The sequence below is a fragment of the Chroicocephalus ridibundus genome, chromosome 4 (genome assembly GCF_963924245.1).
Source record: "Chroicocephalus ridibundus chromosome 4, bChrRid1.1, whole genome shotgun sequence".
NCBI classification, from domain to species: domain Eukaryota; kingdom Metazoa; phylum Chordata; class Aves; order Charadriiformes; family Laridae; genus Chroicocephalus; species Chroicocephalus ridibundus.
This window is the reverse complement of record NC_086287.1, coordinates 44,474,340-44,498,348: the sequence shown is the minus strand read 5'-3', so window position 1 is coordinate 44,498,348 and position 24,009 is coordinate 44,474,340. Positions and strand designations below refer to the sequence as shown.

General features: G+C 42.0%; 1 protein-coding gene and 1 pseudogene across 1 annotated transcript in view; both read right to left on the bottom strand.

The window, feature by feature from the left end:
• Positions 1-18,080, bottom strand: part of EHD4 (EH domain containing 4) — a 32,458-nt gene extending 14,378 nt beyond the window's left edge. The window contains exons 1-3 of the mRNA XM_063332252.1: positions 17,788-18,080; positions 10,127-10,303; positions 5,149-5,246 (exon numbers count right to left, since the gene is read on the bottom strand). Coding sequence (XP_063188322.1) covers positions 5,149-5,246; positions 10,127-10,303; positions 17,788-18,026 — 514 coding nt within the window. The 5' untranslated portion in view covers positions 18,027-18,080. The remainder of the gene's footprint in view (positions 1-5,148; positions 5,247-10,126; positions 10,304-17,787) is intronic.
• Positions 18,081-21,768: 3,688 nt separating this feature from the next.
• The window catches only part of LOC134514827 (cytosolic phospholipase A2 epsilon-like), a 46,953-nt pseudogene continuing 44,712 nt past the window's right edge, over positions 21,769-24,009 (bottom strand).

Genomic DNA, 24,009 nt, shown 5'->3' with positions numbered 1-24,009 from the left:
TAAAAACTTCCAGGGATGGGGCTTCCACCACGTCTCTGGGCAACCTGTTCCAGTGTTTCACTACCCTCATGGTGAAGAGCTTCTTCCTAACGTCCAGTCTGAATCGACCCATTTCTAGTTTTAATCCATTCCCTCTAGTCCTACCATTACCCGACATCCTAAAAAGTCCCTCACCAGCTTTCTTGTAGGCCCCCTTAAGATACTGGTAGGCCATTATAAGGTCTCCTCAGAGCCTTCTTTTCTCCAGACTGAACGACCCCAAATCTCTCAGCCTGTCCTCATAGGAGAGGTGCTCCAGCCCTCTGCTCATCTTTGTGGCCCTTCTCTGGACATGTTCCAGAACATCCATATCTTTCTTGTAGTACGGGCTCCAGAATTGGATGCAGTACTCCAGGTGGGGTCTCATGAGAGTGGAGTAGAGGGGGATAATCACCTCCCTTGACCTGGTGGCCACGCTTCTCCTGATGTGGCCCAGGATACAATTGGCTTTCTGGGCTGCTAGTGCACACTGATGGCTCATGTCGAGCCTCTCGTCCACCAGCAGCCCCGAGTCCTTTTCTTTAGGGCTGCTCTCAAGCTAGTCACTGCCCAGCCTGTATCAGTACTTGGGATTGCCCCAACCCAGATGGAGGTAAATTATTTCCACCTTGGCCTAATACCTAATACCATCTCCCAATGCTTTTGCAATTCAGAAAACAATTAAGGAGGCTTGATTGGCTCCATCCATCCTCTGCGAGCAGACAGGCAGAGTGTCCAGTTCTTCCACCCCTGGGGCTGGCACTACTGGCACAGCAGAAGAGAGGCAACTCTCAGATGAACACTGCAATGAGAAGCCTCCAAGCTCAGAGAACAATATCCACTTACCAGATGAATCAGAGGTGGGCAGAGTGCTGGAGAGATCCCACCTGCCATTGCTGTCTAAGTACCACACGACCAAGATTACAACACACAGTTTGGACGTGGATGAGAGCAGCCTTCTCCCACCTCCCCAGTCTGCTGTTCTTCTAATGCTTTGCCACAGGTGAGCATCTAAACTGTCCCAGTCTTTCAAACGCGGCTCAAGTCCCACATAGAAAGATACACTTTTTGGAGTCCAGGATGGAAGTTTCCAGTTATGTTAATGAAAGCCTGTCTCAACCTAGCACTCCTGGGTAACACTCTTATTGCACTCCTGTTGGGGGACTAATCCTAAGAAGAATGTACAGTGTCTCACTGCAAGGCAAAGCCTGAGGCAATGCTGCAACTATATACATCACCTTACTTAATCTATGACTACATTTTCACAAGCCAGACTGAACCAACAAAATTACCTGTATTTAAGTAACTCCAATTCTAAAAATGCAAGCTAACCAATATCCTCCATTTTCCTCTGAGCTCTTTCCCCATACTTCTGGACACCCTTGGCTTCTTGCCACTCAATCATGAACCAACCCCCCTTTATAAAAGCAGTTCCTCCCCACACCCTGCCAGACATTGCTTCACCTTCCTCCTTTGCTTATGCTCATTGTTCCGTCCAAATCTTGCAGACCATACGCACATTTCTGTCTGACATGGTCTCTGTGAACGTCACCAGTGATGCTGCAGAAGCAGCACAGGGACAGGCATTGTCTGACAGGGCACAATGCTGGCACACATCTGCACATTCTGCTCCAGCCACTTGAGCAGACCCTGAACAGGCAGGAAGCTTCTGGCATATCCTCCTGACAGCAACAGATGTGGGAAAGGTGTGTCAAGAGAGACAGCTCTGAATGTTGCACTCTGTATTTTTGATCCTTCAGAAAGCAATCAGCCCCTTCATCCAAGTCTGGATGCTTTCCAGAGTTATAAATAAAAACATGCTGGGAAATAGTGCATATCCAGTATTTTTACGTGGTCCCTTTACTGTTTTCCTGCATTGTAAAACTGAAAGTTTACACTCAATTGCTTTCTTGGTCTCAAAGGCTTCACCTTACTCCTAGTGATACCTGTTAAATTCTATCATTATATAGGTGTTACGTCCATCCAAAGGTAAATAGTTAAGCAGTTGTTCACGGCAAGATAGAAGGAAACACCAACAGCAAAGAGTGAAGGTTTTACACTGAGATCTCATAATGTTATTCTTCCACCAAACACATTAGAATATCACCAATAAGAAAAGTTGCTGCTCAATGTTAGAAACAAGCTAAACTTCTAGAAAGTTAATTTAATAACTCAGATATGAACAGACACCAATAATATGCAGAACAGAAAGTATCTAAGAATACTTAACAGGTGTTATTAAATGTCACATTCCATTACTGGATTATGAAAAATCTCATCTTATATATATTATTTAGAAAATACCAGCAAGATTCACAAGAAAAACCAAAACAAATCCAAAGGCTTAAAAAATTTGCTGAACTATAAAATTTTGAAATATAAAATTGTGAAGTTGTCAGAAAAGAAATCCTGAATAATCACTCTGTGTATTTAGAGTTTTCCTGGCAAGCACAGAAAAGCACCCCTATGTTTAAGGCTGTAATCACCTTCACAGTAAAAAGAAATGGCAGTTCCCATAGCGAAGCACACCAGCTGCAACCTTATTTCAGTGAGCAGCAGCCAGTGAGTTTAAAGGTAACAACACACATTTTGTAGGAAGAAACCTTTGTTGGTCTGAGGGCATACAAACAAAACCTTCTCTGACAGAGACACATTTAGGGACTGCAGAAAACATCTTGTAGGATCCTGCTTACACTTGCACACAATGATTTAAAAAGTAATCTAAGCCACTCAAACTTCAAAACGTGTTAAATTAGACTCTTAGCATAAATACGTTGAAGTCAGTCCGACTCCTTCATGAAGCAGGGCAGACAGGCCTTGCTATGTGCAGTACCATAGGACAAGTCAAGTTTGTACTCCACAAAACCACCTGTATGGAAACTGCATAAGCAGCCCGAAAGTCACATACAGGAAACGCATCTGACTATGCAATATTTCTGACGTGGGCAAGTGTCATGACGTGGGCATGAGAGCATGCAATAGGTCCATACAATGACTTGTAGGTACTTCCTGTATGCTGATGCCTAAGAATATGAAACCTGAAACCTTGGCAGCAGTTGCCCTGCAAACCTGGGGCACAGAGAGAACAGTGTTCTAAAGCTGACTCCCAAACCCTTATTGGCGGTACAACCACACTGCTTGTGCTATGGCATACAGGAGAACCACGTTTGTGATAAAAGAACTATGCTAAGTTACATGTTCAAGACAATCCTTAACACATTGGAAAAAAAAAATCATGAAATGCAAATAAGTCAAGTGAAAGCCTGTGAAACAGATAATAGTTTGAGGTTATGACTGTGCACTGTCAAGCTGGGTAAGAGTCTACCTTATCAAAGGGCAAGCCAGCTCGGCCATAAAAACAATTGATAAGGCACATACCATCAAGAAACGGAGTTTCTAAACAATAAAGGAATAAGTCATGTATTTTATTAAGTTATAACAGCAATTATAGATGGTAGCAAAGAGCCATGGTCCTTTAAGCAACACAGGGCTACCAGTGAAACATAACGTGGAGTGAAACACAACTCTATCCCACACGTGAAGTCTGGGCCTTCCACAGGAATCCCTAATAGTGTTGAATTTTGTCACACAATTGCTCACTTTTTCAGTGGCATATTAATATGATGCTCTAGCTTTCTGCTCATTTCATGCACACTTCCATACTACTATGGAAGAGGCAGTAGAGACTTCAATGCTGACAAGCATCATTTCCTTTTAATTTAAGGAGCAGAGAGGGAGAAAGATGAGCCTGGTTTTTCTTGGTGGAAGAAAAAGAGAGCTGGAATCCAAAATGGAGAAGCAGGAGTAGGAGATTTAAGACCATCTTTGATTTTTATCAGACTGGCTGTGTAAACTGAGACTTAAATATTTTGTGGACATCTTATGAGATTAAAGATGATGAGTTCTATACACTTTGTCATTTCTGCATAGAAAAAGGTGCCAGCTTACAGTATTTGTTTTACTCATCTGGTTTTACAACACTCAAGCCTTTGCTTGCACAGATGTAGAGCACTCATTGCTGTTCATCTCTGCTAGTTCACTATCTATCACATATAGGAAAACACAGCTCTCCCCATGATAAATGCTTTACATGACTATATGAGCAACAAAGAGGACAAAAAACATTCAGACACTGAACAAAGCATCCAGAAACATCTAGTAGACCAGTTTACTAAGCAAGCATATTTTAGATGACAGTCTTAAGTTAGTCTCTTATTCTGCCAGTGCAACGTAAAGACAAGACTATGGTTGCACAGCTGCCATATATTGTTCTCATTCCAGAATTTCCTCAGAAAATACCAGGTGTGATATGTTAAAGAACTGATTACTTCCCCCTCCCACTGACACAAAACACACAAGATTCCATTTCTTAAGCAAAGGTCTGAAAACAGAGGGCAGCATAAGCCACACACTGGATCACTACCATTTGCAACTCCACAGAAACCTCTGACGTGCACTTAAATGCAGCTGAAGGAAACAAGAAAGTTAGTTATTTACATAATGCTATTTTGTTTTAGTAGTTTCTCAAAGCCAAGCTAATTTCTTAAAGAGATGTTAAAAGCAGGGTTCAGTTCTTCACAGAATTTTCATTTTATTTAAAAAAAAAAGTCTTATTCCCTCTTCCTGCTCCCTTAGCTCTTTTGACTGAAAATTACTTTATGGCATGACTGAGCAACCTTAGTCTACACCTTATTTGTATCCCAAACCTAGTTTTTAAACATGACCAGCGTAAAGAGCTATTGCTATTATGAAACATTTCTTCATTCATGAACTTCAATACTATGAGTCATTCATTATTACTTTGTGGAAAGCAATTAAAATGATGGAAATAAGGATTTTTCTCAGGAGTGTCAAAGCACTAATTAGTCAACAGACCATGCAACTATAGCCATTTGCAGCCACAGCAGTAGGATAACAGAAATCCCAACCCCATCAATTTTCAAGAGTAAAAATTCCAAACCCTACTTCCAGACTTAAAACATGATTTTAATAAGCCTTGTAGTAGGAAAGTTTGAGACACACCACCACTCAATACCACTAAAACAGGCCCCCAACAGATTAGGATGATGACTTGTCCAGTACAGCAAAAATAGTGATTGAGCTCAGTTATTTTCAAGCCCTGCAACTCACCTCTGCTGATGCGCTGCTTCTCTCCAGAGAGAATGCCGGGGCTGTCAATAATACTGATGCTCTTCAGTACCTCGTTAGGTAACTGAGAACACATGAACCTGCAGGAAAGGAGGAGAAGAGTAACCATTAACTGTAGCTCTACCTCACATATGGATTGTCTCTTGAGAGCTCCCCCTTATGTGTCTGCTTTTAGAAAGACTCAAGTGAGATTTTTAGAAAAAAAAAAAAGTTTCTGAAGTCCTAATGAACCCCTATGTTTGGCAACCATACATTTTAAGAAAACAAAATGTAAATGGAGAGCTTCTCAAAAAAAGAACACTACACAGGAAAACCTTGTAAAACCATATGTTTAAGTGCTGATAAAATTCCAAATTTTGCAAGAGCTGACAACATGGTCCATAGATGCAACATTAAAAAGGCTGCATAAACCAAATATTTTGCTGTGACCAAAATTAGCATACACAAGAAAAAATTCTTCATGTACTCCAACTTTTGCCCAAATTCAAAGAGACTCAAAAGAAAAGGGAGGCAGGCAAAAAGCCATACTGATGATATGGTTTATATTCCAGTCACTGGCAAGTCACCCTCCCACCTGCTCCAGACATGTTTGAACGGTCCCCATCTCTATCCCACCACCCTCCTTAGGTGGGCCTTGCCAAGGACTGAAAACAACAGTATCTCTCCCACAAACCAAGCAAAAGCTTTCGCGCTGCAGGAACTGAGAGTTCAAATTACACACGGCATGCTCTAAACAATACCCCCCTGCCTGTGCGACAGGAGGCAAATTCAATGGTGGTATTATGAAAGAATAAATAATTCACGAGGCCGCTGACAGTCACGCAGAACACTCCGTGTGTGAAATCCAAACTACTCCGACGCTTCTAGTTCATGACTGCAGAACTTCACCTCCCTTCATCACAAACTGCCCGTAAGAGATTTGTTTAAGAGCTTAATCTTCTTATCGGGTAGCAGCTGAAGACCGCACTAACAAGCAGACGGTGTAGCCCACCCTCCTCCCGCAAAGCCGCGGAGCGCAGTGTCCCAGCGGCAGCGGCCCAGCACAGGGTTAAGCCGCAGGCTCAGGCCCTAAGATGGCCGCCCTGCGTTAACCCATCACTTCAGAAGGCACACTAGGCTCAAGAAACAGGGTATCACTGACAGGAAAAACCTTAACCCTGCCAAGGTCGAACAAGAACTTTAAGACCAAAGGTAATCTGAGTTAGGAAGATTTCAAGCAGTCAAGTATCAGATAGAAAATGTAAGATACATCAAAATTTTGAAGCTATTGTTGGACAGGTAATATGGTGGCAGAGCCAGGTGATTCAAAGTAAATCAGGAAGAAAGAAAATCCTTACACCTCGCTTCACTTTGTTTTCAGATGACCTTGTAGTTACAAGTCTGTAACAAAAGCACACAGCATCCCTTCTCGGGTACAACAGAAACGGCAGCATCAGCTACACCTCTCCCTGAGACCCAAGGGGGGATAAGGAAACAGCAGCCATCTTGGCCCAATAAGAAACAGCACTACCCTTTTCGTTTTGTTTTCTCTTTTTTGTGTGTGTGTTTGGTTGGTTTTTTTTCTTTTAGTGGAACACCAGGTGTAGAAAATACTGCATATCCTGAAGCAGACTTTTGCACTAGGACTAATTTTCAAAAGTTTATGAGATGCTTTTGAAAGAGCAGTAAGGTACTATTGAATAAAATAACATTTTTTATTTTTTTTTTAACTTTTCAAAAGCCTAAGGAGACACTGTGTAAAAGCAAACACATTTTGTGGAAGCACAGTGGATGCAAAATAAGTGACAAAGAAAATACATTTGACCATGTTAACAATTACAAAAAACATACATCACTAGTACCCACAACATGAAGCAGCTTTCATAAATTTGGAACACTGTAAAGACTGAGGTGTGATCTATGTTTTTTCTTACTGCTTTGTTTTACTTCAGAAATTCCGGCAGTCATTTAGTATCACTGAGATGTTTCTAGACCTATTTCATGAGAAGACAGGCACTATTATTTCAGCTGAACAATATGGCAGTACTTTGACTTAGGCATCACCCAAACTGGCACAGCTGGAAAAGGCTGTGCAAGAAAATAGAGAACCACAGGCCTCAAATCGAAAGACACTGTAGTCTTTGCAGCAGTCATTAGTGGCAAAAGGAGGAGGAAAGTATATAGGAAATGGATATGAAATAGAAGGATAAACTCAGAATTAACTGGCTGTAGCTTTTAGAATATATGCATAATCTAAAGACAACAGATGGATTGAAAAAAGTCTTACATCAAACTAATATTTCAGACAACTTAAAGCTGTAATGCTAGTTGCATCTGAATTTCTCTTTTTGACATTGAGATTTGGCTCTGAACCACTATTTCTTACATGACCTGTATGAAATGGGATTTTAAGTTCTGCATCATAAAGAGCAAAACTACCTACCATCTACCTAAACAATAGACCTTCACAAAAAAAGCTTTACGAAAAGTTGTGCAAATGAGATGGCTGTAACTGCTTATGACACATTACACCTTTGATACTGTCATGTTTTTCATATTATTATGAAACTATTGTTAAAGAAACCCAGCGATCTTAGACTACTGTTGCAAAAATAAGTTACAGTTTGCAAAAATAAAATCAACAGCATTGTAATCATCTGTTGGTTTGTGTTTTTTTTTTTAGATTAACTTGGATGACTCAAAGAATCCAGCAAGACTTTATACTCCTTTTTGTGTCCATTCAGATACCCATTAGAACAGAGCAGGACCATGTGTTTCTTCTCAGCAGCACCAATTTATTTCGGTGATCTTATGGTATACTGCAATATTCTTTCCTCACTTACTTTAACACACTAGGTCCTGCCCCCACCACCTTCACCCCCAACTTTCCTTAAAAGGACAGAGAAATAAAAAACAAGTTTCTGCACTCAGAAGCCTTACAGAGACATACATCTACCACAAGCAGTGAGATACAGGGGGAAATAAGAAGTGATCATGGAAAAAAGAGGCAAGGTAACATCAATAAATGAATAAGGCTAATTAGCAAGTACAAGCCTTGATTGTGCTACTGTGTTCTCATTTGTTCTTAGTTTCTCCATTACCTCAGTCACTGCTTCCTTTCCTGTTACATTTAGATAAAAAGGACACGTAATTTCATGACTGAAGGGTTCATAGCCTTGTAAAAGTAATACCTTAAGTTTTTGCACAAAATAAAATACTAGGATTGTGAAATCATTAAAAAAAAAAGCAGGGGTGAGGAGAAGAGAGAAGTAGAGAGAAATCTATTAAGACAGAAGTGAAAAACAAAATATTGGTTATAAAGCATTGTCACTGCCAGTATGGCAAATGAGAGAAGACAAAGCAAAATATGTAGTATGATCGCAGGTAAAGAAGATAGGGAGAAGTTGCTCAAAGATACTGAAAGACATTTTCAACTAGGTAAAGCAGGAAAGAGAAATGAGTTGACAGTTTTATAAAAGCAGCAATATGATCACAGTGGCAGACCAAGGGTGGTGCTAGAAGAATATAAGCACCTAGATCTCTGCTGCAAAACTAAGGAGCAAATGTGAATGTTGGGGAAGATAAGGTTACTTACAGTGCTGCAATATAACAATATCACAGTCGCCAAAAGAACTGGAACAATTTAGTCAGTTATTTTGAATGTACATCTTTTTAGCTAGCAAACAGTCTTGCTTGCGTAAGATTCAGGAGCTGAGACACCTAGCTAGACAGATAAATTATGTAACCTATTCATCCAAACATTTAGTATTATTACATGTTCTGTGTCAATATTTGACTATTGTGCAAAATACTGTTTACAGTATAATTGTACTAACTTTTCATAGAGAGCACACTGACGAGGAAAGAGAGAAATGGAACAGTGATCTGGAGGACAGGACTTAGGCAGTAATCTCACAGAAAGGGGTCCTGAACCACAAATTATTTAGAACAGGACTTGACTGCAGCTTCCCATAGCACATATTCTTATCTCTCAGCAAAGCGATAGCCAAGCCAACTATAATCGGCTAGAAACTTTCTTCTGTGAATAAGCACAGTGAGAGATAAGTCTGTACATGATGAACTTTTAACACATATGCCAGTGTTTATCAGTCAAACAGGAAAGTTTATTGTTAAAAGAGAACCAATTTAGATTAATTGGCTTGCAAAGCCAGGCCTCCATGTCAAGCTACCATCAAATACAGGAAGAAAACAAGGTGATTGCTCACACAATGCGAACAAGTTATTAATAACTTTTAAATGGAAATATTTAGTTTGCTACTTAAGTTACCTACAGCAATATTCACAGCCCCTTAGCAACCCTTCTCTTTTTTTGCAAATAAATAGCAGCCACCCACAAGCTAACACTATCATCCTGGTCTATGGGACTGCTTGAAGACCAGCTAGTCAAAATTAAAACACTTAACAGCTTGAGTATGTGTTTATCCGGAAGGCATATTCAAATAGTCTCCATTCTTGTAGGCCTTTTTACATATCCCAGCAATTCAGAATTTTAAAGAGCTATACCAAGACCTCTGGTGAGACCAGTGGAAAGGAACAAGACAGCATCAAAGGGAAAATATTTTTTTTTCCGTTTTTTGGATGGTAGTTTTTAAGAATAGTACTAATCTATCAGTTTTATTGAGCAGGAGAATTTATGCCCAAACTGATCCTGAGTTCCAGCTGGCGTAATGCCTTACAAACAAGTCAGCCGATGGAGCATTTCAGTAATTTTCTGTAAACTGGTTTTAACAACGATTTTCTGTTCAGATAACAGAAACATGTATCTATGTTAGTGCTACCCTGCCTAGTACTGGTTTGGGTTTTTTTAATTCACTTGAGCAGTCACTGCCCCTGCTTGTAATTGAATACTTATTTCATGCTGTTCAAAACAAACACGGCAGAAAAGATTTACTAAACAACATAGATGCTTGAAGATGGTATAAGGTAGAGATTTAAATGACAGCAAGCAAACAGATCCCACCTGTTCAAGAAAGCATTTCCAAAGCGGCTGAGTTTGCGGAACGGCTTCTTAGGATCAACAACTAGGGCATTTCCAGGAACGTTTCCTTCTGAATCTCCGTACATCACAGCAATAAAAGAATCTGTGGTAGGCTCTGGACCGATCCGCATGCCTGGAAAGTCTTGTTCGAGGAGATATCTGGAAATGGAGAATACATAAAGTAACGGAATGAATGTCTGGGAACCATGGCAAAAGCAAATATCTGTAGTTTGCTTGAACATTCCCAAGGATATACCCGTCTGGACGTGTTCCTGTGCAACCTGCTCTAAGTGAACCTGCTCTGGCAGAGGGGTTGGACTAGATGATCTACAGAGGTCTCTTCCAAGCCCTATCATTCTGTGATTCTGTGATACACACCCTAGAATAATAAAATAACATTTTTCCTGCATTTCATTATTTCTATTCATTAGGAAAAAAACCCCGAAACTGAATCCCAGTTTTTCACAACTAGGTAAAAGCATGAAGTAAATCCCTTTATAAAAACAGGGTGGAAAGCATTCCCTCAACCGCAGCACCTGACCCACTCAAGTGAATGCTTTCACCAATGATTCCAGTGCTGTAGCTCACACTACAAGACATTCCTGCTTCTATGCGTGTTTGCAAGTCTATACAAGTGCTGCTGTTACTAAAAGGGAGCAATTTGAAACAGCACATGAACAGCGTCACTTTGCTGACATATCTAACCCTTTGATGAACTCAGTTACGGTGTATGATTTTACTATTTTTAACCCATCTTACCACAGGAAGAAATAACACAATTATGAGCCAACACAGTTACATCTGTTCGGGAGTGAGGAAAAGAGCTTTTATTTTGACCCATGTATCAAAAAGCAATTAACTAAGTCAGACCTGCAGAACTTCAGGCCTAACAGTAACGTCCTTCCAAGAGGCATCAAGTCAGGTAGCGCTGTACCAACAGAAACCATCTTGCATGTCCCTCTGAGTAATCTACTTAGAGACTTAGACAGCACACACTCAATGGACCAAGTCTGACACATACACCAAGTCTTGACTTTACAGACAACAAGGTCTCAAACAAAGGATGTGTAATATTTAAATGCTAAAACTTAATGGAAACAGAGCATGAATTTAGAGAAAAATCCTGTCTGCATCCTTTCCTGGATAGCAAGTGAGAAGCAAAAGAAATCCCAAGCCTATCAAGCAAGCCTCTGGCTTACAAAGTTCCTCTAGCCTATACTATAACTGCCACTTTTCAAAAAACCGGAGTAGACCAACCTGCCTAACATTAAAGAATAGGCATTCACAACTTGAAAATGTTCACCTCAAGACTAAGACCAAATTGTTTTCAAGCATGCTGTAAGAGCATTAAAATTCTCCAATGAACTTAAGTCATACAGTAATTATTAATTCCATGGTTCCCATGTCACCCTGCAGTTCTTAAAAAAAGCCAAACTACAAAACCAAAGAAAAACCACCCAATTTTAACAAACTATGATTTAACTTTTTACATAATCAAAGCTGGACTTCACCAAGAATTCTTCAGGCACAGGTGACGGTCCTACATCCAATGACAGCACTAGTTAGGTTTGAGCACATCTATATTAACATCTGTCCTTGAATAATAGGTTTGTTCTGGGCCTTAATCTAGCAGCACTATGCCTGTTATGCTATCATTTAATAAAGAAATACTAATTTGAGAGGACTTGCCGGTTGTTTTTGCTGAAAAAAACCCAAAACATTCTACAAAGTGTCTGTGCTTGCTGAACAATCTCTATTTGTCTTTAAATTCAATACCCAAACATTCTCAGACTTTATAGACCAGTGCAGGGAAGCTGAATTTAAGGAACTAAATATATACTACATGTTTCAAAGATCTTTTTCCACTAGACTTAGCAAACTGGCTCCAATCAGCTCAACCTATGATCTGGGAGGCTTAAATCATAGAACAGTTATTTACATGACATTTCCTGCAGCTTTCTGCAATCGAACAAACAGAAAGACCCCCAACGCGCCAATGCTAAAAACTGTGGGAAAGAAGGAACACAAGAACAATCATGCCAGAACATGCCAAAGTCAATTTGTTCTACTTCTAGAATAAGCTGTACCTAATGCACAGTAACAGGGAAATAAAACTAACCCTTGTCCAAATGCAAAAAACTCGATACTTTTGCACATGCAGGAGTGCACAATGCAGTATATCCCTCATCTTTACCAAGTAGATCATGTATCAAAATTAAGACAAAAGTCCTTTGATAGCTCAGCAGTTGAGCCCTTTATGCATGGAAATCCAGGACTTTCAGGTATTGTAGCAAACAGCTAAACACCTGAAACAGATGTGTGTTCCTGCCTCCTCACAGAACTCCACTGCAGACTAGAGCCCTCTAAAACAGGATGCAACGCTAACTCACAAGAGCCACTACCATTTTTCACTAAAACCAGGCTGGACTTACCCACAGCACTGATTTTGAAAGATCAATTGTACTTTTAACTTCTAAAATAAGATTTTTAGCTTGCCACAATGAAATATTCTACCTCAAAGTCTCCCAATTTTGCTTTTCTTCATTGCCCTCCTTTTTGAAGGGAAAGGATTTCTATAAGACGCGTAACTAAGTTCTTCTCTTGAGATGAATTGTCATTCCCAGACTTCTGCTGACAGAGGCAGCAAATCATAAGGTGGCAACACATACGACAAGAAGCTCCCAGAGCAGCAGTAAAGAACATTGTACTGAAATCAAATGCACGCGAGAGAAGTCCCAGATCCCAGGTCACAGAAAACTGCATGATGGGATGTGAATACAGGATAAGACACCTCCAGGGCAACAGGATAATTGCTGTCTATCATAAACTCGTGAACCTGCCAGGCATGGTTACAGACATTTAGTGGTAGTGCTTTTTTTACATGACTAAAAAAAAGTAATCTCATGGCCTGCTCATGAAGCTGCTGCACATGTAACACTTGCAGAATTCACAAAGAGTTGGAAGTATGGACTATCTGTATTTTCAGCTTGGAACTCAAACAATGCAGATTCAGATTAGTTACTTATTGAAAGGAAAGCACTACTGAACAGCGATGATATTTCCAAGTTAACGTCACAGATGCAGCTTTAAAACCCAGGCTTTTATAGAGGTAACAATCCAGAAAGGCAAGATCTCCTTTCAAATACCAAGTCCCACCCAACAGTCATATTGCTGAGCCAGGTACAGCTATTCAACAGACACAGGAAACACTTTGCAAGGCAGGTATTTTCCATTAAGACCAGCCCACAGTTGCATGTCAAGAATCAGTACAGACTAAAATAAACCCTAGTTCTCGAGCACTGGCTGTGCAACCTATATCATGCTTCCTCTCAGTATGAAAATACCAGTTTCACTTAGCCACACAAAAGAGATGAGCAGTCTTCTGTAAACTGAAAAGCTACAAATTTTTTTTGTACCATATGCTATATTAACGCAGGAAAATACCTGGATTTTTAGCATCCACAACTCCATGCCCTTCTCAGGAATTTTCAGCAGAGGAGGAGTTCAAAATGGTTCACAGGAAGAATGCTTAAAAATAGCAAACATCCCAAAGACAGTCTAGATCAAACAACAGACATCCTGTTGACTCTTCTCCCTTTGTTTTTACCTGGGCTATAACCTTTCTGCTTTGCCAATAAACATTCATCTATGTTCCTTTGCAAGATCTATAGCCAGACTATGGGAAACTGGTTTACAAAGTTCCAGAGATAGCAAAGATTACTCACAGTTGCGGATACCAATAATCATCTGAGGTCTAAACGCTTCAGCTAAGCCATACGAACGCACGAACACAGGTGAGGTGGACAGAGCAGCATTGGGCAGGGACACCGTGTGACGCATGGGGAGACAAACTCAAGCCTCCTTTCACAAGGTTGCTCATCTCCATACTACATACTGCACCAAATCCTCCATGCTTTTTTTTTTTTCCTAACACAAGAAAACTAGCAGATGTTTGCTTTAGTGTAAGAATTCTGCTCTGAGTAACTCAACTAAAACTTTCATGTAGAGCTGGTAACAAAGAAGTTCCAGCTTTCGCTCACAGAGATTTACAGGGACCTTTTCCCCCCAGAAGAAATAGATGCAGCCTGTAATTGCCTTACAAGCGACTGCATACTACTTGCAGACTCCAGATATTATGCACACAAAAGGGTGCTTTCACAAAACCCAGTTCTGGCTGAGTTAAATAGAAGGAAGTTTACCATTTTAATCTCTGAGTAATACCTGTAAGCAAAATAAAAGCACAGCCTGGCAAGCTGAGGAATTTCCTTCTGTTTTTCCTCATCTTGGTAAGTTCTTTAAAAAAAGTCAGTCTCTTACACTTTTAAAAAAGAAAATTATTAACAAGTTAAACAGTATTAGATCAGAAGTTTAATTCATTGTTAGAAGGAGAGAAAAAAGGTTAGCAACTACAAACTTGCACTGACCAGCTCCTGTCTCTTTTTCAAACACTACAGTTCTCCTCTCCTGTCCCTCCTTTCCCCACTTCTTTCTCTAAAGCAGCCAGGAGAAACTGAGAGAATTATAGAAGCTGCAAAGCCAAGCAGCTCACACGCAAGATAAGCACTTGGCTGTCATCCATCCTCCCACCCCGTTAAAAACAATCAGACAAGTATTAACATTTCGGCCTGGATATATTTATTTGAATTGTCAGCACTGAATAAAAGAATATTACCACGCTACACCTTAGACAACGAAACTGGCAGGTTTCACTGCATTGTTCCAAGCGCAAAGAAGATAAACAGCATCAAGTGAAAAACCAGAAGAGCTGTTAGAAACCTGGAAGCGTTTGTTTGTATATCTTAATCCCCAGGGACATTCAGTCATTGCTAGATCTGTGTTTTCCATGAAGACTTAGTGGAAGGAACTGGGTGGATGTGGATGTGTCAGAGGTATGAAAATGTGAAATTCTCACGATAACGTCTAAATCAAAGTAAATCCCAAAGTAATACTTGTCAGCTAAACAGAATTGTTATGTTCACATATAAACCTAATAGTAAACACTTAAGTAGATCTAGTATGCCTTCCTGACTATGAAATGGAGAAAAGTGGAACAAAAAAGCAGTTTTAATTAAGATTTAAAATAATGTTTGCTGGTCAAAAGGCTAATGGGAAAAAAAACCCTACAGTTCAACTTCATTTTAAGAAAAACTATCTATAATAAACCTGGAATTATAACAATCTTGAGAGCATATGACATTTTTCCATGGGAAATTCAGCCTACCAGAGGGGAAATTTATTTGTGGCTGACCTGGACACTATAATATTTTCCCATGTCTTCTTCTAAGTCTTGCCTTCAGCACAAAAGCACTTCTCTTTTTTTGCTTTTCTTTTTCTCCTCTAAATTGGTAACAGTCACTGGGACACTATTGTCTAAGTTGCTGCCCATCTTGAACGGAGCATTTTCTCATGTGATTCAGCCAATTACTATCTGTTCCATAGCGAACACTGATGTAATGAATGTTCATCATGGTGAGGTCAGACCATGGTCCTTTAGAAGGAGGAACAGCTGTTCTGTTACCGATTTGGGCTCAAGAGTCAATTCCTGTCTTCTCCAGTACCTAGTGAGGGATTAAACCACTCCGCAACCTACCCAAAATGGGGACAGGACAAAGGGGTAAGTGAAGGAAGAGAAAGGCACATCACAGTAGAAGTCACCTCCTCCACTGAGTCAGATATTTTAATAAAACGCATGAGAAAACATCTTTGAAGATTTTATCTATGTCAAATTTGCCTGGGCATCTTTGCCCAGCAGTGACCAACACTAAAAAAAGCTAGAAATAGCTGTAATAAGTGATACGTGTTTTCTCATTCAGACTGTACATTAGTATCAGTCAACCAATCAGCTCAGTAGTTTATGGTTCAGGTGATAACAAGTTACTCACAAAGCAACAGTACCAAAAAAACATCTAAGGCACTGCAAGGAATACCAGTGTTCCTAAGCGCAATATTGACTTGCACTCCAGCCAAATACGGGCCACTGTAAAGGACAGAAAAGTTGAATGTCCATAAATCAAGTATGTGTGTTCTCATCCAAGGCAGTTTCTTAGAGGGGAAAAAAGTTTCCTATGAATTGCAAGTGACACAGCAACTCAGTGGACAGGCAGAACAAGTTCTGGTACGTACGTATTTGAGACTGTTCTGTCTCCGTATTACCTGTGCTCTCTCCATCCCCTGTCCATAAGCCAGGTAACACCACTTGTCTGGAAATATATACAGACTTACAAAGCTGCTGTACTTCTTAAAGAATAAAATCAATCAGGCATGACTGAAGAAGTGTTAGGAAAACCCAAATCAGCCACTTTAAGTGTTTGCAAGAATGCAGTAATAATCAGTAAAGAATCGAGATCAACTTAAAGCTTCCAATTAGCTAGTTGTAAAACCAGAAAAGAAACATGATTATCTCTGTAAACATCTGAAAAGTTCTCAGGTGAGTTAAAGGTAAACATCACTCTTCAGTGGAGAAGAGAGGTAGGTCTTTCACGCTGTAAAAAGAAAACAGCGTTATTGCAAGGCTGCCTGTAACCTTTGGAACCGAAAGATAAACATTTGTAAAATTTACAGAAGGACAATAATGAACTTCAGCTATAACAAGCAGGTAAAAATTTGATCCAAGTGACCCCTCGGTGTCTTTTGCAGGGTTTTATATCATCTTAGACTGATCTGCAAGGGGCATATGAGAGGCAAGCACACTCAAATATATGCAAAATATTCACAAGCTCCTAATACCCAAGGCACACTTCAGCTTCCTAAAATCAGTTACCAACAAACTTAGCGATAAGGAAGACAGGAAAGAGAAAATAGTACAACAGCAGCAACACTGTTAAGCTGCCTTATTAGGCATTGATATTGCTTGTTCAATGCAATTCACCAAAAAAGCTGGGGGGGGGCGGTGGTGGGGAAGGACTTTCCAGATACCGTGTGTTTTTTGGCCCAAAACTGTCACCGTGTTTCTCTCTCATCTTCACATCCAATCTACACATTAAACTACTTCTGGGAAAGAAGAGGGAGGAGGTAAGGGTAAACGGCCTGTGATGGCCGATGCGGTCATGCCGGTTTAACGCCGAGCGCCGATTTTTTCCTTTGAAATAATTTAGAGATTAAAAAAATAAAAAGCTAAGAGGAAGTAGGCAACGAGGTTACGCTTTCTCGTTCAGAACATGAAATCGAGATAATATTCTCAAACGGGAAGTTGGCGGGAGAGTTACAGGGCACGCAGCAGCCCCGGGAGCGGCACCCACCCTCGCCACGGCGCGGGGGGCTCGGGGGAAAGCCCCGCTCCTCGGGAGGGACACCGGCCGCGTCCCCGCCACCCCAGGCTGCCGGCAGCAGCCGGACGCCGGCCCCGCTGCAGAGCTGTTAGCCGCCCTTCACCGGCACAGGCGCTCCCCGCTCCGCCGTGCCGTAGGGGGCCAGCAGGCGGGGCGGCCGCTGGCCCGCCCGGCAGGGCTCGCCGCGGGGTGCGCTGCCAGGGCGTAGGAGGCATTTCTCCCAGAGCAGAAAGGCCCCGGGCAGGACGTGAGCGAGGATTACCGAGGGGGCGGCGGGGGCGAGGCGGGCAGGGCGCCGGCCGGCGGTCCCCGAGCGGGTCCGGGCGCGGCGGCGGCCTCGGGCGAAGGAGCCGCGCAGCAGCTGGGGGCGCCTACCGGATAAAGGTGGTCTTGCCGGTGCTGTACTGCCCGACCAGCAGCACCATGGGCTTGTTCTCGAAGTCGGCCTCCTCCAGGGCGGGCGAGTGGAAGTCATGGAAGCGGTAGTGCTCCTCCAGCGGCAGCAGCTTGCGGAGGTAGAGGTCCCGCAGCCCCCCGGTCACCGTCTGCACCACGTCGCTGCCGGCGCCGCCGCGCTCCCGCCCGCCGCCTTGCTTCCCCAGCCAGCTGAACATCCCGCCGCCGCCAGCGCCCCGCCGCTCTGCCGACCGCCGCCGCCAGCGCACGCAGCCGCCGGCGGAGGAGGAGGTGGAGGGGGGGGGGGGGGGGGAAGGGGGGGCGGACCCGGCCCCGGTGCGGGGGCGGTGCCAGCAGCGCTGCCCGCACCCGGCAGCGCGCCGCTCCCTGCCGTAATACCCTCGGTTTCGGGTGCGTTTGGGGTTCTTTTGAGAGGGATGTTGTTAGTTTTTCAGAACCAGAGGATCTTTAACATTTTTTTAATCCTTTTACTATTTTTAACCATGATTCCGCCTCTGGAGGTTAATTGTACCTGCCGCTCTTTCCGCCCCAAAATTTCATCCCCCTTAAAATGACACCCGGAAACCCTTTGACAACTCCGGCCTGAACATAGGATCGCCCAAATGCTCCTCATGCTTTCCTGATGATGGCTGCTGGCTTTGGATGCCAAAGGAGTGTGTAACTAAGAGGCGTGGGCATTAGCTACGACGTTGGGCAACTGTTTTAAACACAGTGAAAACTCTTAGTATAACATTGACATCTTGCTGTGGGACGTGTGTAGCAGATACAGCCGTTAGTTTTAACCTTAGGTCTTGATATTGTGTTAAGCCACTTGGATGGATCACTATTTCCATTTATGTTTCAAGAGATTTTAGTGGAATACAATATCATATTCACTAAGACATTGAAAAAATCAGTAAAATTAATGCTTTTTTTCCTCTAGCTTAAAAGTTTGTGCTCAGTCACTACTTAGAAAACACAAGCTTGGTCTCCCAGTTAAAAAAAAAGGGGGGGGGGATATTTTGCTGAATCTGTGTGTAAATATAATGCTGAAAGTTTATCTTTTGTATTGCACACTTATGTCCTTGGCTCCTTTGCCACATCCTTATCATCTAAATCCCTTTTTGCTGGTCCAGCACACCTACTGATTCACATTTTTAGCTATGTACCTTTCTTCCTGCTGATTTCCATCTTGAATATTACCTTTTCTTTGTTGCTCCAGCTCTTTTCTAAATAAATCAGCAGGTTTAGATGTGCCCTTTCTATCTCCCTCCTCCTCATGCTGTTCCTCAAAGAGCAGATGTTAGGCTTTAATAATGCTCAGTTCTAAGCATTTAACCACTCTGCCTTTTCTTGGTTCCTTGCTTCACATTTTATTTAGGGCTGTGCACATGTTTTGCAACTCTTTTGTTGCAACTTCCATGCTGAGTCAAAGATTTTATACCATTTCATGTAGAGCTTTGCTGACGGGCTTCCTAATTTTTTTTTTAAAATCCCCTTTTTATAGTTTGGTTTTGCACTCCTCTCATTTTCATGTCTTTTCCCTGTAGGTTAATCCATTGGTAATTAAGTTATCCTTGCAGTTACTTAACATCTTCTCCAGGCCACTTTAGTAATTTCTTTTAAATAAGTCTTATACTACCACATCTTTAGGAGTTGTGGCTACTCCTAATCATTTATTATCTGCAAAAATACCAGAGCTGTGGAAAACATAAGTAGTGCAGTCTGGGGTGAGACCACTTTCCCACTCATCTTTGGGGCATCCAGTATTAGTGACAGGAGAACATCATGGAAAAAGGGCAGGTACAATATTATCTCAGACTGTCCTCCTAGCCTCTGGGAACTGATGTTTCAGTGCAGGACTGAGGCAGATGCGGAGCCTTTGTGGGTTTTTTTTTGCATCCAGTGAATGCCCCAGTCAGTTTTTTTGAACTTGTAAACTTTTATCAACAACAACATCAGGGGCAAAGAGGTCTATAACTTAATTGCATGTTGTGTGTAGAACTACCTTACTTTGTTAATTTTGAACCTGCTGCTTGCTAGTTTTGTTTGATCCCCTCCAGGGCTTGTGTTAAAAGAGAGGTGTACAGTCGCTCCCTGTTCATCTCCCACAGGGCACCCCAGATTTCACGGATCTCTCACTTCTCTGCCTTTCACTCCTTTTGTCTTTTTTCTAGGTTGCAGATTTCCTATCTGTTCACCCCTTGTGTGGGAGCTGTTCCACCTCTGTGATCAGCCCTGTCACTTTCCTCTGTAGTCTTGTTGAATATAGAGAACGCAGAGATACTGTATGATTATTTCGTGTTAGCTTTTTGAAATGGGGTAAAGTGTTCATTGTTCTCGGTGACCCCTTTGTGGCTGCTGGAAAGCTGCAGGAAGGGCAGGGAAGTGTTTGCACTCACACACCTCGTTCTGCTTGTCTTCAGATTTCCTGCATAGATGCTTCCTGCTGTCAGTGGGATAATTTTTGCCCTTCAGACAATAAAGCTCTAACTGTATATGAGAACATGGGAGTGCTTCCAAATTCCCGGGTCTGACTGTGCCCTCTGGCTGCATCCCGTCCCATATTGTGATGAGATCCAGCATGCATCAGCACGACTGCCGTCTTTGCTCTCTTGTTTCCATGGGAGGTAAACCCTGGGCATATAGCCCACACAGGATCTGTATGGGCTCCCATAGTGTGCACCACAGGTGAGCGTTCACTGACCTGAGTGGAAACAGAAGGATTATGTTTCTGTGCACCAGAAGGAGGAGACCCTCGACCTTGAGGGCACAGGGATTTGTAAGGCTTCCATTTTTGTCCCACAATAACAAGATCTCTTGACAAAGGATACTATAGCAGAACTGAGGAGCAGGGAAGCCTGCAGGAAACATGGGCTTGTAGATACAAGACGTCTACTAAATAAATCAATAGCATTGAGTAAAAGTTAATTTAGAAAAAGAATCAATCGAGACCTGGATTCCATCTGTCAAAAAAACCAGACCACTTACTTGAAAGGAGCCATGTCGACATGATGACCAAAGTGTCAGAAAGTGGAAAGTTAATGTTCTGTTAACTTCAGTTGCAATACTCTACAGCAAGTTAAAAAATTGCATTTGGGTGGGCAGTGTTCGGTATACAATCTTAGATCTGCTTTCTCTGTGTTTCTTGTGTCTTTTCAAGATGTAATATTCTCGAAACATTAAAGCTTTAAACATTTGGTATGTGTCAACAACATTTAAGTCCAGCTTAATAAAATAAATTAGCATGATTCCTTTCTTGTAGAGATGGATTTTAAATGTAATCCTAAACTCAAGGGGTCCTAGGATCCTGGGGCAGTTCACGTATAGGTCTGGAGCAGGCATATTTTCTTCTTCAATATTTTTTCAGCAGCTATGAAATAAGTCTGCATGTTGTCTTCAGTTGTCTTGCTAATAGAGGAAGAAGCACCTAAAATAAATGGCTTTAACGTGTATTTGCTGTGAAAAAAAGTTTATTTGCTGTAACTCTGACTCAAAAAAAAGTATTTTATTATATAAAGTGTAATATTTATTTACATTCACATAAAGGCTCCTTAGTTCACAAATGGGTTTTGTTTTAGAGACAATGGATTATATTCTCTGCTGTATTTCTGGATTGAAAATCCTCTCTTTTTATAGCACAGGTAGAGCACAAACACGGCCAGCGTAAACTTCCTCACGCTTCCTCGTCCATGCGTTTCGGCCTTGGCCTGAAAGGTCACTTCTGCAAGCACGAGCAGAGCACAGCCTCACCTAGCCACGCTCCTGAGGCTGTCAACGAGGGAAGCACATTAATTTATTAAGGAAGACCTCTGTTTTTTTGTGTTTATTCCCTCCACTGACAGACACGCTTTAACATTTTTGATGACAAATGAAGTGCTATTCTTAGCATTCTTTGGCTTTTCTTCACTTCCTAATCAAATTCCTTTTTTTTCTTCATTAACAAGACTCATAGATATTTTATTTCATATTCCCTCGTGCTGGGCAATCGGCCAAATGCTGGGTTCCCTTTCTATCAGGCGCACACGTACCATCCGCATTGGGTGTTTTTTGCAGTGGTTGCTCTTTCTTATGCTGCTTTTTCCGCTCCACGGCAGTACGCAAGGCCTGAAGAATCAAATCTTTATTGTTCTGGACGTTGTAGTAACTTAGGTTCACCAGTTTGTCAAAATCTTCCTCTGAATAACTCAGATTGTTTATGTAATATGGACCACAGGTATTGGCAACATCAACATCACCTTCTGCCATCTCTGAGGGGCTACGTTTAACACCTAAGGGACAAACAATGACTCCGTTAATTAGCAAAAAGCAGTTGGGTTTTTTCTCAGGCATGCACACATAGAGGATCACAACCTGAAATTTTCCTTCCACAGGTGTTTTATTGCTGGGATATTTGGTTGGCAGCAGCGGGCGGAGAAGCTGCTGGTGGATGAGGCGAGTAGGGGTTGTCCTGGGTACTTTTGGAAATTCCAAAACAAGTAGCTCCTCTTTTAAGCACAAAAGGGTGAGACTCCCTGCCTCCTCCTCTGGCTCTGAAGAGAGCTGTCAACATGGTCCCCAAGTCACCCTCAGCGCTGATGCTCTCCCAGCCCCAGCCCCCACCTCACAGTTATCTCAGCCCCCTACTTTTAGCCAAGGTGCAAGTAAATGGCAACTACTCTTCCTCTCTTTCCTCCCCTTTTCCCAAAGCAGACGCTAACAGCAAGGACCTCATGACAGCTTGGTTTCTTTCCAGGTGATGGGCCTGAAGCCACTGCCACTTTCTGTGCCTTCCAGCTTTGACTCTACATCATGTTATTTCCCTCACTACTATCCTTCTATGCCTCCAGAAATAGGCTGCTGAAAATCCATGTATTTATTTCAGTGATTCAAGCTGAAGCAGACCTGCATTCTCAGTGACCTGATAGGTATTCTTTCCTCCTGGACAGCCTAGCACTTGCTCTAGCACAGTCTGCTGCATGATCTTGGTTCCTACTGGGAAGAATTGTCAAAAAATACAGAAAACAGACCTAAACAACTGGATTCTGTTATCTAAACTGAGAGACTTCACAGAGTCATTATCTGGACATATCCCGGAACCAGATGGCACAAATATTTACGGTAATTTCCTTGAGCTACCTACTACTATAAAAAACTACAGGCTTTAAGTAACCTCCACAGTGAGACTGAACCTAATAGTGCCCGAATCACTAAGATTTGGCAGGGACACTGAAAGAACTTCTCATGCCCATTTCATCATCCCAGGATAATCAACACGTATATCAAAGATACAGCAAAATAATTAGGTAGATAATTCCCCAAGTGTCATCTCTGGAAATATTATATCCATCATATCTTATGATCTGAAGACAAATTTTCTTTTTTCTTAATTCATTTGACAGTAGAAACTCAATCCAAAGCTAATGCAGAACTTCTTTTGCAGGCTATCGCAGAGCAAATATTCACAGGGCCCTCCACAGTATGTTGTTGGTACAGGGCGAAAAAATACCCAAGGCTTGCCCTGGAAATCACAAATCTCGGATGCAGAAGATGTAAAACACGTCTTGTAACTTGTTTTTCTAGGAGCTTCATAGATCACCTGGGATTCAAAATAATAGCTGATCTCAGCTTGGACCCAGCCAGCTGCTCTAGACAGTGACACCATGAGTGGTTTTGATTTAGCTGCTGTTTGAGACACACCAACGCTTACTGACTTGGTGGAAATACATCTGTACACTAAACTCAGTAGACGCAACATGCACGCTGTGAGCTGAGGGTGTGTTTTACATGATATACTCAGTGCACAGTAGGCAAACTTGCCCTTCTTGAACTCTGCACTTGGAGAGTGTAAGAACCCACTTGGCCATATTAGTTTCTGCTCGACTCTGCACTGGTGCGGCAGAGCATATGGAAGCCTGAACTTATATCTACCTGTTAGTACGCAGAACAAACAGGTTCTCGGAAGGGAAGAGGTCAATTAATTTGGTTAGATTCTGCAGATTCCTGGACTCCCATCTGTGTCTTTGACTGCTAAAGGCCAGCTGAGGATCCCACCCCTGGGCCAGAGACCCGAAGATGTAGAGATCCACTGCTGCGTGCTAGCCTGCATGCCTGACATGACAGCTCATGAGGGCTGTTTCTTCCTTCCCCGTCATTCCCACGGACCCCTCAGTTTTCTAACAGCTAGTGTGAGGGAAAGAGAGCAGTAACAACCCAGAAATA